Source organism: Diabrotica virgifera, chromosome 5, assembly GCF_917563875.1.
Source record: "Diabrotica virgifera virgifera chromosome 5, PGI_DIABVI_V3a".
Classification (NCBI taxonomy): domain Eukaryota; kingdom Metazoa; phylum Arthropoda; class Insecta; order Coleoptera; family Chrysomelidae; genus Diabrotica; species Diabrotica virgifera.
In genome coordinates, this window is record NC_065447.1 from 35,572,813 (window position 1) to 35,589,499 (window position 16,687).

The following is a 16,687-nucleotide window of genomic DNA, read 5'->3' on the forward strand; positions in this document are numbered from 1 at the left end:
TCTCGTCTTGGTCTTGCATTTGGGTAACACTACTCATGGAAATCCTAAAAAATAAAAACCTAGATGAAATAGATTTAAGACTAATAACACACCTCTATTACAATCAGCGAGCAATAGTAAGAATTGAAAAAGAAACATCTGAAGAAATGGAAATAAAGAGAGGAGTCAGGCAAGGCTGCATACTATCACCTCTATTATTTAACGCTTATTCTGAAGAGGTAATGCGAGAAACTCTGGAAGATGAAACAGTCGGCATAAGAGTAAATGGAGTCTTAGTTAACAACATCAGATATGCAGATGATACAGTAATAATAAATAGCCGATAGTTTACAAGACCTGCAAAGACTCATGAGTAAAATAGTAAGGTCTAGTAGGGAGTACGGACTCTTTCTCAATATCAAAAAGACGAAGTTTATGAAAATTAGTAAAAACAACCATAATACTAACGAAATCTTGATAGTAGAGGGCCAGCAGATCGAAAGAGTAAAAAAGTACACTTACCTAGGAACACTTATAACAGAAAATAATGACTACACTGCAGAAATAAAAGTCAGAATCGAAGAAGCACGTTCTAATTTTATAAAAATGAAAAAGGTCCTATGTAGCAAAGATATAACATTAGCTCTTAAAGTACGCCTAACAAAATGTTACGTCTACAGTGTTCTATACTATGGAGTGGAATCATGAACATTAAATGTAGAGACAATGAGACGACTTAACGCCTTTGAAATGTGGACCTATAGAAGAATTATGAGGGTTCCCTGGGTAGATAGAGTTACAAACAATGAAGTACTGAGAAGAATAGGTAAAGAGAAGGAAGTTGAACTTACAATTAAAGAAAAGAAGCTACAGTATCTCGGACATGTGATGCGGGGCGAGAAGTATGGCATCCTACGACTCATAATGCAGGGAAAGGTAGATGGCAGAAGAAGCATCGGAAAAAGATGAATTTCATGGTTGAAGAACCTGAGAGAATGGTTTGGATGCAGCTCAAAACAACTATTTGGAGCTACTGCCTCAAAAATTAACATAGATATGATGATTGCCAACCTCCGTAGCGGAAATGGCACCTGAAGAAGAAGAAGACTGCGAGGCAAAAGTGTACTTTTGACCGACCCTCTTATAGCATAACATGATGGTACAAAATCTAAGCTTCAGTTGATTGTACCTAAAAGTAAAGTGTCAGAAGTATTGCGTCAGTTTCATGACGGTGCAACAGGTGGACACTTTGGTATTACGAAGACTCTACTAAAGGTTCGAGAACAGTTCGATTGGGTGAACTGTAAAGGTAATGTAAGAAGATGGTGCCGGAAAAACTGAGTAAGAAAGTCACCAGATGGAAGCCAGAAACTGAAAGAGCTAGGGGAAGACCCAGAGAGAGATGGGAGGACCCAGGTCAAGAGGGACATCAAACTCCTGAAAGTGAGAAACTGGTAAGAACGGCAAACATTCCATCCGGAATGAAAAGCCTTGATGATGATACTGTAATTATGACTGAATTTTACCTGACATGATATTTCACCCCAGTCATTGCTATGTGAGCCACGTAATAATGTAATAATTCATTGTTATGTTTGCCGAAGTACTCAGTTTGAGAATTGCGAAATCTGTCGCTGAATTTTGGCATTATTACTGGTTTAATTTAATTAAAAATATTTATTGTAAAGAAATTTGCTACACTATTGTCCAGAAGGTAATTAACTCCTACACAAAACGAATTTGGTTTTTTTTCACAAGTCAAAAATGGCGTAACACTCATAAGACATAATGATGGTATACTGAAATTATATGTAAATAAAAATTAGATATATTTAGTATATATTTTTATTTTTGCAAGCCAAGAATTAAACGCCTGATATCAAGGTATTATTAGACGTTGCTATATCTGCTATATACAGAACTAGTTCTAAGTTCAGAATCAAAGATGAAATTCGTCTATTTTCCTATTTTTCTTGTCGCATTTACATCATTAGTTTATACACAGAACTATATAAAGGAACAGGAATATGCTGTAGAAAGAATTGCTCCAGATTGGTACGCAGAAGACAACTTGGATCTACCATTTTTACCAAGAGGCAAGTTGCAATATTTACAGTAATTTTTGTATTATTCTTTTACTTCTTCTATCGTTACCCAACCTTGGATAGGTATTTACCTGTTTGGCTACGTCCTTCTATTCAGATCTACCTTGTAACCCTTCTCCTTCATTGTCTTATATTTATGGTTTTTACGTCATCAAAATAGCCCCGTCGAAAAAGCTCCGACAAAATAGCCCCGACATAATATCCCGCACACAAAATAGCTCCGACAAAATAGCCTGAAGACAAATTAGCCGCGGAATAATAGCCCGCCGACAAAATATAGCCCCGACAAAAAAGCTCCTTCAGAATTCATCATGAAATAATCCCTTAAAAATACATTTTTTCGGAAAGGTAATTATCCTGTATTCAGATGTTTATCTTAACCACATTAAATAAAAATGGTCTTTTCAGAGAACTCGAGTCCTGTCTTCTCTGCCTCTTGGAAGTTTGAACATTTAAGCGAAAATCAATGTTTATTTGTGATATAAACATTTTTTCCACCCACCTCTACCGAAAGTATACTTTTCCGGACCTGATTGTAGGGAGCAAAGTTGTACTTTTATAGGAAAAATATTTTTCCTCCCTAGGGAGGAAAAGTAAAAGTGAAGTCATGGTATTTCATTCATGAAATATAACTTATTGACGCCCTGTATAATATGTATTTTCTATTACGTACGTATCTATACATTTTAACGTTTATTTAAAAACATTCTGTATTTTGAAGAATGGTAAAAAACAGTAAATTGTTATTTTGATTTAAAATGTTTACGTTAATAATTTTACTTATATTTGACAGTTGACAGTTATATTGTACCTACTTGTTAGTTTTAGTTCTAATAAATTTTGTTGGTTAGTTACATAAATAAATGAAGTAAAAATGAAAAAATAACTTGTTATTTGAGGAAGGTGGAAAAACCATATGTATAACATGGGAGTAAAGTGCCTTTTCCTCCCTTGAATGATTACTGCCCTCCGCTACGCGTCGGGCAGTAAACTTCATTCTCGGAAGGAAAAGTAGCACTTTCCTCCCTTGTTATACAAATAGCTATTTTCTGTTTTCGGGCATCAGTAAAATGCATTTTAAATTATATAAATTACATACATTCTTCTTTTTTTGTCAAATAATTTAAATTAAAAAAAGTTTTTGGACACCTTGTATAAATAATTATGTAATTGTTTATATTACTAAATAGAGAATTAAATAACCTTTCAAATGAGCTAGCACACGACCCATATTCTCATTAAAAAACTATCGATTATATCATCACGCCCAGATGGATGACGTCACTAGTATGACATATAACGGAATATCGTAATTTAAAAATAAAAATCGATCTATTTCAGGATTTTTCCTTAACGTAGCGGGTTTACGAAATAACGAATTTATTCCTTCCATTTGCACCATACTGTACGTCTGAATTGCCGATATGAATGTATGAATGAGTCAGATTAAAATAAATTATTAGAAGATTTTTTTTACTGAGCAACAACCTTTTTTTTAATTTATTAATAATTTGTATTTTGCCAACGACGTCCGAAGTGGAAGTAGAAACGTTAATAAAGTAGTTTTTTAAGTAAATTGTGGCTTATTTCCTAATTAGAATATTAATTTAAAATAAATGGTACTCCGTTACAAGATAGCACTTTTTATTGGAGGTGTTTTATAAGAGGCTCTTTTAGCCGGGGCTATTTTAGCCGGGGCTATTTTGACCGGGACTATTTTGTGTGCGATCTATTTTGTCGGGGCTATTTTTTTTGCGGGCTATTTTGTCGAGGCTATTTTGTGTCCGGGCTATTTTGACGGGGCTTTTTTGGCGGGGCTGTTTTGACCGGGCTATTTTGACGGGTCACGGTTTCGTACTGGGCCTTTCCTTTTTTTCGTTTTCCTATCGCCTTCCAATGAAATATTTTCGTTGCTGTTTCCGTGTCTTCTTGTCTCCAGACATGTCCCAGCCATGACAGTCTTTGACTTTTTACAAATCTTACCCTTCATTCAGTTCATTAACCTCATCGTTTCTCCCGATTCTCCATATGCAACTTTCCTCTTGCACTGGGTCTTATATTTTTCCCAGTATCTTTTTCTAATCTTTCTCTAATGTCCTGAGTTGGGCGTCATTTTTTTTCGTCATTATCCAGGTTTCATAACCATACGTTACTATATAGGTCTAATCAATTTTAAGTAGATAGTAAATTTGGTTCTTTTGTCTAATAATTTCAATGTCATCAATCTTTTATTAGCATAGTACGTACGATTCCCAAGTAGCACAATAAAAACATTTTAGTTTTATTTAAGGTTTATAAAGGTTTTATTGTGGTAAATAAGAAGATAATGGTTTTAAAGTTACCTTGTAGATATACTGCCAGAACTTTAAAACTGTTAAGCATTTGTCACTAGTTTTAAAGTATCTAATAAGAATATCAAATAAGACTAATTAATCTTAATAGATAATTTGTCTTATTGTAGTTTTAAAATGGTTTATTCTCAGTTCACTTTAAAACTAATTAGTTTTATGAAGAACTTCCGGACTGTTTGGTTTTATTAGATTCTAGTTTGTTACCTTTTAGTTTTATTGCAGTTTTAAAGATTCTCCTAATGTGACTAATAAAACCTATTATTAAAACTACTTGATCTCAAGACTATTATGTCAGTAAAACATATGCCTTAAAACTATTTTTTAGTTTTCTTTAAATTTGCTTTCTTAAAAGCAATTAATAGGCTATATTAAAACCAAACGCTCTTAACTGAATCAATTTGGTTATAGTCAAGACTAAACTATGCTTCTTGTTAGAAACTAAACTCTATAAAACTAAAACTAAACTCATCCCCTCTTCTTTCATGTCCAAAATGGTCGGTCATTTGTTTTAGAGCGAAACAGTGGTGTAGTGTGTTGTAAAACGTGGATGTACATTTAGTATGGAAGAAATAATTCGCAAGTACTTAAAATATAAACGAACTGGTAATTTTCAAGGAAAAATACAACACACACCGCACTACGACGCCTCGATTTTAGGTTAGATTCACATTAAAACCGAGTGGCAATATTGACAGCAGCATTAAAACTAAGCGGCTTTAATTCCAAGGCAAAGTTGCTTTTAAGTAGGATATATGCTCTTGGAAAGGTATAAAATAAAACCATTTGATCTTAACAATTCTCTGTCGATAGACCAAGTAGTTTTATTTGGATTTCGGCCATATTGCATTCTGGAGATGCTGAAAGCCATGATATACTACAATATAAGGCTTACATAAAAATTATAAATAAGCGACTTAGAGGCATAAATTCGATTTATTTTAACATTAAAACATTAAAATTTTAGATAAAACTATTTTTTCTTTCAAATTAATATTTTTCGGATTTAAATTTTTTTATTGTTTTTATTATTAAGTATTTTCTATGGGAAATAAGCCACAATTTTACTAAAAAATGAATTTATTAACGTTTCGAAGCCCAAATCGGGTTTCGTTGTCAAAATACAAAATACTACTGTTTAATAATTTATAATTATAATAAACGTTAATAAATTCATTTTTTAGTAAAATTGTGGCTTATTTCCCATAGAAAATACTTAATTATAAAAATGCCACAAGGAAATAGCTTCAGAACAACATTGTTTTTATTTAAAAAAAAAATAAAAACATTTAAATTTTAGGGCGCGTGAGTTATTTAGACCTATTTTTGTTAACATTACCAATAAAATTAGGCTCGCAAGTGTTTTTCTACTTTGACAGTCCGAAATAACCAAGTACTTTTTATTATTTTATGGTTACAAATACGTATCTACCTATCATAACACATGTAAAAATTTGTTGGCCTGTCTATATGGAGTATATGGGTTTAAAGAATCATTTAATATAGTAAATTGTCTTTAAAAGTCTCCACTTAAAAAACCTTTTTAAGTTTGCAATAAAACTGCCTGCACTTAAAGTGTCTTTTAACATGGTTTTAAAATCATCTTCACAGCAGCTTTAAAACCAGTTGCTTAAGAAAACAAAGTTTTAAGGTTATTATTTTTTGCTTTTATTGACCTCTTTCAGAGTGGGCCCTTTTATGCTAAAAGCGGTTTTATTGCAACCTTAAGGTTTACTTAAAAACCAAATGGTTTTAATTTTAGTTTTATTCTACAGTTTTAAAGCATCCTTAAAAGACTTAATAAACCCGTTCGGTGCTACTTGGGTTACCACTGTAAATACGCGTATTAATTACGCTACTTACGGAATTCTTCTGAATGGTTTCTGTACCCAGATATGTGAAGGTATCCACACGTGTAATGGTATAGTTGTCTATTGCGATATTATTTTCATGTACTTCGTTTTTGTTTCGTTTATTTTAAGGCCCCTTTTTTGTGCTTCAGGATCAATTTCCTTGAACACGTCCATTAGTCTTTGCTTCCTCCTAGTAATGATAGCTACATCGTCTGCATAATAATATGCAGAAATTTGTACTGTTTTGGTATTTATTTGGCCTGTTACATTGATTTTTCTGATGACTGCCTCAATGACTAGGTTGAACATCATGGTTGATAGTGCGTCTCCCTGTCTCACTTCCACATTAATGTCAAATGGAAGTCAGTTCTCCATCTACTCTAACTGCGGCTTTTGAATCCTGTAACTTATACTTATATAAGTTACAGGATTTAGGTATACCTAGATTACAAACGCAAAACTGTGCACCGACCATCGCACAATAAACTTAATGGGACACACACTAAAAGTATTTCTTAAAGTGATACATACAAGAATTCACAAAAAACTAGACGCTGACATCAGTGATACTCAGTTCGGGTTTCGAAACGGGCTTGGAACAAGGGAAGCACTATTTGCACTTAATATCATGTGCCAAAGATGCCTGGATGTTAACCAGGATATATATATATATATATATATATATATATATATATATATATATATATATATATATATATATATTTCCACATTCTCTATTTTTCTCACAGGGGATTTTTCCACATTCTCTATTTCATTTGTTTGTTTTCGTACGAGTGGTCGTTAAACCAGTACCTGTGGATCTTTTGATCACTGAGTGTGTTTCAAAGATCTACATCTTTTGTTTTTTCATAAACATTATCTTACTTACTCTAAAGTAATAGGGAATTAAAACTTGAGACTGTCATTTTCAGGTTGGGCGTAGATTTACGCTCCTGTTATGTCTATGTCTCGGATGTTGTTTTTTGATGGAATGTGTCTAAAGATATTCAACCTCTTGTCTTTACCGACGAGCCCAGAGAGGTTGAAGAGGGCGAAACACATTTCTAAGAACTGGTGTTTGGATCTTTGATTCTATTCGAAAAATTTTTCCCAGCCAGAAATAGTGGATGTGTGAGTTATTCGTAAGGGGATTTTTCCACATTCTCTATTTCATTTGTTTGTTTTCGTACGAGTGGTCGTTAAACCAGTACCTGTGGATCTTTTGATCACTGAGTGTGTTTCAAAGATCTACATCTTTTGTTTTTTCATAAACATTATCTTACTTACTCTAAAGTAATAGGGAATTAAAACTTGAGACTGTCATTTTCAGGTTGGGCGTAGATTTACGCTCCTGTTATGTCTATGTCTCGGATGTTGTTTTTTGATGGAATGTGTCTAAAGATATTCAACCTCTTGTCTTTACCGACGAGCCCAGAGAGGTTGAAGAGGGCGAAACACATTTCTAAGAACTGGTGTTTGGATCTTTGATTCTATTCGAAAAATTTTTCCCAGCCAGAAATAGTGGATGTGTGAGTTATTCGTAAGGGGATTTTTCCACATTCTCTATTTCATTTGTTTGTTTTCGTACGAGTGGTCGTTAAACCAGTACCTGTGGATCTTTTGATCACTGAGTGTGTTTCAAAGATCTACATCTTTTGTTTTTTCATAAACATTATCTTACTTACTCTAAAGTAATAGGGAATTAAAACTTGAGACTGTCATTTTCAGGTTGGGCGTAGATTTACGCTCCTGTTATGTCTATGTCTCGGATGTTGTTTTTTGATGGAATGTGTCTAAAGATATTCAACCTCTTGTCTTTACCGACGAGCCCAGAGAGGTTGAAGAGGGCGAAACACATTTCTAAGAACTGGTGTTTGGATCTTTGATTCTATTCGAAAAATTTTTCCCAGCCAGAAATAGTGGATGTGTGAGTTATTCGTAAGGGGATTTTTCCACATTCTCTATTTCATTTGTTTGTATATATATATATATATGTGCTTTATTGACTACAACAAGGCGTTCGATAAAGTTCGCCACGAACACCTGATGAGACTGTTGGTAGAGAAAAACTTGGATAAAAGGGACCTCAGAATTATTTTCAATATTTACTATAACCAGAAGGCGAATATTAGAGTAGAACGGGAAACAACCGAGGAACTCGAGATCAAAAAAGGCGTAAGGCAGGGATGCATACTTTCACCAACCTTGTTTAACTTATATTCAGAAGATATTATAAACAGAGCCCTTGCTGACCAAGATATAGGAGTTAAAATAAATGGCACTTTAATAAACAATTTGAGATACGCTGATGACACAGTATTAATAGCAGAAACCCCGGAAGATCTCCAAACACTGATAAACAGAATAGTAGAGTGCAGCGAAAAGTTCGGTTTATCACTTAACATCAAAAAAACAAAAATAATGATGGTGTCGAAATCTCCACAAAATTTTTCTGACATAACCGTACATGATCAAAGAATTGAGCGTGTTAGAAAATATAATTACCTGGGAACTGTGATTAATGAAAACAACGACAACTCTGAAGAAATCAAGATCAGAATAGAAAAAGCTAGAGCTACTTTTACCAAAATGAAAACAGTTTTATGCGGAAGAGAGCTAAGTATAAATCTTAAAATTCGCCTGATGAGATGTTACGTGCTGTCAGTTCTTTTCTATGGAATGGAAGCTTGGACACTGAAAAAGATCGATACAAGGAAAATAGAAGCATTCGAGATGTGGATGTACCGCAGGATACTGAGAATATCGTGGACAGATAGAGTGACAAACATGGAAGTGTTGCGAAGGATGCAGAAAGAAAAAGAACTTGCGCTTACTATTAAAAAGCGCAAACTGCAATACTTGGGACATATAATGAGGGGACAAAAGTACCAGCTACTACAATTAATTATTCAGGGAAAAATAATAGGTAAAAGATCCATTGGCAGAAGAAAACATTCATGGTTGAAGAATTTAAGAGATTGGTACAAGTGCAGCAGCTGCCAATTATTTAGATCTACGGTATCAAAAATACGCATAGCCTTGATGATAGCCAAACTTCGGAACGAGGACGGCACCTGAAGAAGAAGAAGAGATTACGAAGTCTTCCAGCATTTTGTTTCTTTCTACCTATACATATTAATATATTTCTATGTCTTAACTTATAGTATTTTCTTGTATCGTTCTTAGTATGAATATATTGTCTGTAGTGGACCATTTTGACCTCTATCAAACTCTGGCGTAAGGTCAGTGAAGTACATTAGCACAAAGCTGCTTGAAACAATACCGGTTGATCAGGCAGGTTTCCGACCCAAAAGAAGCTGCGCAGATCAGGTTCTTTCACTTACCACATTTATCGAGGCAGGGTTCCAGCGAAAACTTAAAACTGCAGCCGCATTCATAGACCTAACAGCGGCCTACGATACAGTCTGGAGAGAAGGCATGATATACAAGCTCCTCCGTACAATCCCTTGTAAATCCACCGCTCGAATAATCAACAGCATGCTAGCCGACAGAACGATTCAAGTGGTCATGGGATCTAACATCAGCACCCCAAGGAAACTGAAGAATGGAGTGCCTCAGGAATCTGTCCTGGCTCCTCTTCTCTTTAGCCTATACATCTCTGATATACCAGAAACCAGATCAAGAAAGTTTGGTTACGCCAATGACTGGGCCCTTGCAATAAGATGTAAGTCATTTGAAGAAACAGAAGAAATCCTCACGGCGGACTTACACATAGTGGGAAAATATTTCCGTAAATGGAGGCTCCAACCAAACGCTACGAAAACAGAGGTTTCCAGTTTCCACCTAAATAACAAGCTTGCAGGAAGAATTCTCAATATTCAGTTCGAAAACACCACACTCGCCTACAATAAAACACCAAAGTACAATCCAGAAACAACATCATCCAGAAGCTGTGCGGCACAACATGGGGAGCATCGGCTTCCACCTTGCGATCATCTGCCTTGGGCCTAGTCTTCTCAACTGCGGAATACTGCTCTTCAGCATGGCTTAACAGCCCACATATACACAAAGTAGATGTCCAATTGAATAATACAATGAGAATGATTGCTGGAGTTATCAAATCCACCCCTACGCAATGGCTCCCAGTACTGAGCCACATTCCACCACCCAAACTACGACGCATACACGCACTCACTAGTGAGTACAGAAAGATAGTAAATAACGAGAACCTGCCAATCCATCAAGATATAGATGCCGCCAACGGTAACCGTCTACGCTCCAGACGACCACCAATAAAAACAGCAAAGGTTGCTGTGGAGGGTGAGTTCAATTTAACGACAACGTGGACTCGAGAATGGATTGAACAACAAAATAGCAACTTACCATGCATCACACAAAAACCACCAGGCTTTGACTTACCACGCAACACATGGTCTATGCTGAACCGAATCAGAACCCAACACGGCAGATGTGGTTACATGATGCACAAATGGGGTAAACGACCATCCCCACTCTGTGACTGTGGACAACCACAAACCATCTATCACATCACAGAACAGTGTCCCACAAGATTATATCATGGTAGGTCAGAGGATTTCCTGATGGCGACTCCAGAGTCGACAGACTATGTAAAAGGTTAGATGTGCGTTTGTAAACCTATGTATTGTCTTATACAAAATATATGTAAATGTAAATGTGTCAGGTGCCATACGCTAAATAAATAAAAATAAGTGAAGTACATGAAGGTAACTTTATTATATCCAATCATTTTTCGGCTATTTGTCTAATCTATGATGGATCTTTTATTTCGTAATCCCACCTGCTCTTCATTGATGCTACTCTGTGGAACTTCTTTTGCCAATATTACTTTATTATGCATTAAACAATTGTTCTTAAATTTCTGGAGACTTGAGAGAATTTCTAATATGAAATATAGAGATTTTTTCTACTCCTAAAGAAGGTTTTACTGTTTTATTATGTAGTTTATGTTTTTGATTTCTAATAATTTTGTTTTATTGTATAAAATAATAAGAAGTTGCATTATTAGATTGTTTTAGACCCGTTCATGACCACAAAAAAGGTAGCGGTTGTCCCAGTACAATTGTTTCGTGGCGATGGGACATGAAAGCTGAATCTTGTAAATTAGCCGCCTACGGGGGATGCAAACCCAGTAAGAACCTGTTCTTCAGTATGCGGGAATGTATCCGAGTGGCTCAACCAGTTTGCAAACGTTTAATTGAAGATCTCAAAAATTATACTCTACTTGACCTGCTCGATATGCTAATTTATAAAATCCAAGATGATAGTAACTAACAAAAATTTGTATAACATAAATAAATAAAACAAAATAAATATCGTTTTATATCTTGACGTTTTTGTGACTTCCTAAAGGTGCGTACTGCCTATACGCCAATCAGTGAGAGCAAAAGCAGGATATTACCTCCGAATTCTGTCCTACTGTAAGGATTTTAATGAAATTTTGCGAATAGCCCCTACTTATCTCCTAATTCAAAGTATACTCTATGATGATGTGCGTTTTTATCTTGGGGGTGGTTCCTACCCCTCATCGGGGAAGGAAAATTTGTTGGTTTAAATAAACACGGAAGTGGCTGGCTACAGAACCTAATTCTAAGCCAAAACTGCAGTCCTATATTTTTTAGAAAACTCAATACTTTTTGAGTTATTTCGTCGTTGAAAAGTTGCTATTTACATTGAAAATTTGCACCTTTTCGGACGGTTTTTTGCATTATTGTCTTTTTTAAAAATATTAATTTTTTATTGTTTCCTTACAAAACACTGATGTGTTGTAGAATGAAATACCATTTATTGCTTTAACAATTAAATTTATCTGCGCCGTCTTACATTTTACAAAAATAAAATAAAATACACTATCTGAAATGTTATGAAAAACCAAACCAAAACCAAAAAAAAATGTATGACCCATCAAACCGGATATACATATACATATTATCCTTTCTTTTATCACAGCGCAACAGTCCTTGGATAGACCATTTGATTCACGCTTGTTTTATTCAGTTTTTCAAGGGGGTCTCGTATATATAGAAATTTCTAAACTTTGGTGCGTCCGACAACTGAAGTACCCTTAAAAATTTATTGGACAATATTACAATTACAATATTACCAGTAAATTGTAAGTATTTTCATCAAACAATCCTTCATCAAAATCATCATTTAGGACTTCATAGTGCGGTCGCGTTAGGAAAAGGCCCCCCTGCGCACGAATCACAAAGAGTCATACCTACAATTTACACCCTCGCTGGTTTTTGCTAAATAAATATGTAATATATAAAATAATAATTCATCCCAAAATTTATTTAAGTACTTACTATCTAATCCGCCTTTAAAATTTGATGATTTTTGCACTTACCTGAAAAAAAGAACAAATAATTACTATTAAGTACAAAAAAATAAGTACAGGGTGTTTCATTAATAATTGTCCATATAGTAACTGGAGAAACCTTAGCTCAAAATACGAAGATTTAACCCAAAACGCTTAAATAAAATGTGGTTCCTTACTGAGTTACAGGGTGTTTGATCTAAAAATTTAAAAATTGTTTTTGCTCAGCATTTTAAAACTATTCGATATATCCTTTTCATACTTGGCAGAAAGTGCGACTACTATACACCCTACTAAACTATGGTACACAAACGTTTTTAGCTGGTACCAGAGGCGTACGACAGGGGATAGTGAATGGTTGACCCTTCCCAAATTCTACGCCACTGGAGGAATTACTAGTTTAGTGCCATTTTTAGATTATCCAATACTTTCTACGTAAATAATGTACTCTTCATTGGTATCGATAAAGTCATTAGTTTTCGAGATATTTGAAGTTAAATATGAAACGGCACAGTTATTTTGATTATTTATGATAATATGATTCATATGATTAAAATTTAAAAATTATTTGTAGCCAGTACTTTAAAACTATTTGGCGTATCCTTATCATACTTGGCAGAAAGTGTAAGTACTGTATACCCTACGAAATTAAGATACATAAACGTTTCTAGCTACTACCAGAGGCGTACGACAGGGGATAGAGGCTGGTTGACCCTTCCCAAATTCTACGCCACTGACGAAATTGCTATTTTAATGTAATTTTTTGATTTTCCAATACTTTTTACGTAAATAATATACTCCTCATTCGTAACGATAAAATGATTAGTTTTCGAGACATTTGAAATTAAAAATGAAGCGAGTCACCACATTAATCAAAATAACCGTGTCGTTTCATTTTTAACTTCAACGATCTCGAAAGCTAATGACTTTATCGTTACGAATGAAGAGGATATTATTTTCATAGAAAATATTGGAGAATCCAAAAATTAAACTAAAAATCAATTTCGTCAGTGACGTAGAATTTGGAAAGGGTCAACCATTCACTTTCCCCCGTCGTACGCCTCTGGAAACAGCCAGAAACGTTTTTTTAACATAATTTAGTAGTTTTTACAGTACCTATACTTCCTGCCAAGTATGAAAAGGATACGTCGAATAGTTTTAAAATGCTGAGCAAAAATAGTTTTTAAATTTTTAGATAAAACACCCTGTAACTCAGTAAGGAACCACATTTTATTTAAGTGTTTTAGGTTAAATCTTCGTATTTTGTGCTAAAGTTTCTTCAGTTACTATATGGACAATTATTAATGGAACACCCTGTGTTTTAACACTATTTTTTGCTGTTAATTATAAACTCGATATTATTTTTTATTACAAATTGGATAACGTTTGTAGTAAAAGAAAATAGATACATTTATAGAGTCGCCTGATTAAAAGAGTTATTTGAGTTCAAAGATATTTGATATAACTGTTTATGATCAAATGTATTTTTATTAATCCATGCTGTGGAATATACAGTGTGTCAATTTGAAAAGGTACCACCCTCTATAATTTAGTCAATAAAAAAAATCTAAAAATATGCAAAAACATCAAATTTATTTGTGAAGGGGACATTTTGTAGATCAGTTTTCAACTAAATTGCATCAACTCTCTAGAGGGGGGAGACATATCCCCCAAAATATTTAATGGTAAGGGGGGTTGAGTGATACTATCAACCTTTCGTTCTAGTCCAGAAAGCCACTGCGCATCCGCTAGGAAAAATATTCTAATTCGGATTCTTTGCACAATCTAACTCAAAAAGGACTCCTTTTAACAAATTTGCATGTTGCCAGGACCAAAAAGTGGTCAAACATTTTTTAAACGTTTTTTTTTTGTTTTTTTCCTAAAATTATTTTTTTTGCCCGGAAAAAAGTTTTTTTAGGTTTTTTGGATCATTCCAAAGAGAAAAGGTATTTAGTGACTTTTCTCTAAAAATGATAGTTTTTGACATATAAGCGATTAAAAATTGAAAAATTGCGAAATCGGCCATTTTTAACCCTCAAAAACTATGTGAAAAGCTGAAAATTTGAATGTTGCCAAGGTAGGTAGATATTCTTTAAACATCGATTGATGAAATCCCGAAGAGTTTTTTGCAATACAATATTTAAAACTCATTTGTTTTTTAATTGCTAATCAGGCGTGCACGACACTATTTTCCACCGACAGTATGGTGCAAATGAAAGGAATAAATTCGTTATCTCGTAAACCGGCGACTTTAAGGAAAAATCCCGAAAAAGGTCGATTTTAAATTTTAAAATATGATATTGTGGCATATATGGTATACTAGTGACGTCATCCATCTGGACGTGATGACGTAATCGATGATTTTTTTAAATAAGAATAGGGGTCGTGTGCTAGCTCATTTGAAAGGTTTTTCAATTCTCTATTCAGTAATATAAACATTTACATAATTATTTATACAGGGTGTCCAAAAAATTTTTAATAAATTAAATTATTTGACAAAAAAAGAAGTAGAAGGACACCCTGTATAAAAAATTATGTAAATGTTTACATTACTTGATGGAGAATTGAAGAACCTTTCAAACAAGCTACCACAAGACCCCTATTCTCATTTAAAAAAAACATCGATTACGTCATCACGCCCAGACGGATGACGTCACTAGTATACCATATATGCCACAATATCACAACTTAAAAATAAAAATCGACCTGTTTCGGGATTTTTCCTTAAAGTCGCCGATTTTCGAAATAACGAATTTATTCCTTTCATTTGCACCATACTGTCGGTGGAAAATAGTGTCGCGCACGCTTGATTCGCAATTAAAAAACAAAGGAGTTTTGAATATTTTATTGCAAAAAACTCTTCGGGATTTCATCAATCGATGTTTAAAGAATATCTACCTACCTTGGCAACATTCAAATTGTCAGTTTTTCACACAGTCTTTGAGGGTTAAAAATGGCCGATTTCGCAATTTTTCAATTTTTAATCGCTTATATGTCAAAAACTATCATTTTTAGAAAAAAGTCACTAAAGACCTTTTCTGCTTGGAATGATCCAAAAAACCTAAAAAAAACTTTTTTCCATGCAATAAAAATAATTTTAGGAAAAAAACAAAAAAAAAAAACGTTAAAAATTTTTGACCACCTTTTGGTCCTGGCAACATGGAAATTTGTTAAAAAGAGTCCTTTTTGAGTAAGATTGTGCAAAAAATCCGAATTAGAATATTTTTCCTAGCGGATGCGCAGTGGCTTTCTGGACTATTCAGCTACCTTTTCAAAAATATCACATACATTATATTTTTTCTTTTCAATATTTCTTGAAAAATCTTGGACCCTCCAAAAAATTTGACTCGATTTTTCCAAAAAAAATTCCAAAACATACAAAAGTACTCCAATACTCAAAAAAAATTCAATTTGGATTTCAATTTTAAATACCCAAAACAAATTTTGGAGTTCTGAACTCATTGCTTAATATCTTTACGGTTTCACTTGATTTTCGAAAAATATTCCAAAAAATATTTCTGTTTGTTTATTTAAATCATAAAATTAATAAGGTATTTCAATATTTTTTTAATAAGATGGAAAATTATATTTTCGCAATATAAATATAATGTACGTGGTATATTTGAAAAGGTTTAAATTAGGTAACACTCAATCCCTCTTTCCATTAAAGATTATGGGGGTTGTGTTCTCCCCCGCTAGAGGGCTGAATCAGCCCGGCTGATGTAATTTAGTTGAAAGTCTACAAAAGTTATACCTCCCAATTAAATTTGACGTGTTTTTGCATAATTTTTGATTTTCTATAAGAACTCAATTATAGAGGGTGGCACCCTCTATTTTTGGAGTTCTGAACTCAATACTTAATATCTTTACGGTTTTACTTGATTTTTCCAACAATACTCCAAAAAATATTTCTTTTTGTTTATTTAAGTCATAAAATTAATAAGGTTTTTCAATACATTTTTTAATAAAACGGAGAATCATATTTTCGCAATTTGCATGTGTTTAGTATTTAAAATAATAATCCAAAGCAATAAAAAATATATGTAAATTATAAATTAACAAATACCTTTTTATCGAAAGTGC

At 33.7% G+C, this 16,687-nt stretch overlaps 2 protein-coding genes across 2 annotated transcripts in view; one reads left to right on the plus strand and one right to left on the minus strand.

The window, feature by feature from the left end:
• The window catches only part of LOC126885677 (uncharacterized), a 220,355-nt gene that overhangs the window by 108,643 nt on the left and 95,025 nt on the right, over positions 1 to 16,687 (minus strand). The gene's annotated exons all lie outside the window — the stretch shown is intronic.
• On the plus strand, positions 1,738 to 11,616 carry LOC126885679 (uncharacterized). Its single transcript, XM_050652379.1, has 2 exons — positions 1,738 to 2,075; positions 11,294 to 11,616. Exons 1-2 carry the CDS (start codon positions 1,925 to 1,927, stop codon positions 11,557 to 11,559), a joined length of 417 nt encoding a protein of 138 aa, XP_050508336.1. The 5' UTR covers positions 1,738 to 1,924; the 3' UTR covers positions 11,560 to 11,616.

What these genes read in the sequence shown, in the direction of transcription:
- LOC126885679 (XM_050652379.1), top strand. Translation starts at nt 1,925, where the DNA reads ATGAAATTCGTCTATTTTCCTATTTTTCTTGTCGCATTTACATCATTA. An exon ending in TCTACCATTTTTACCAAGAG is followed by an intron (nt 2,076 to 11,293) that starts GCAAGTTGCAAT and finishes TTGCATTATTAG; the next exon opens with ATTGTTTTAGACCCGTTCAT.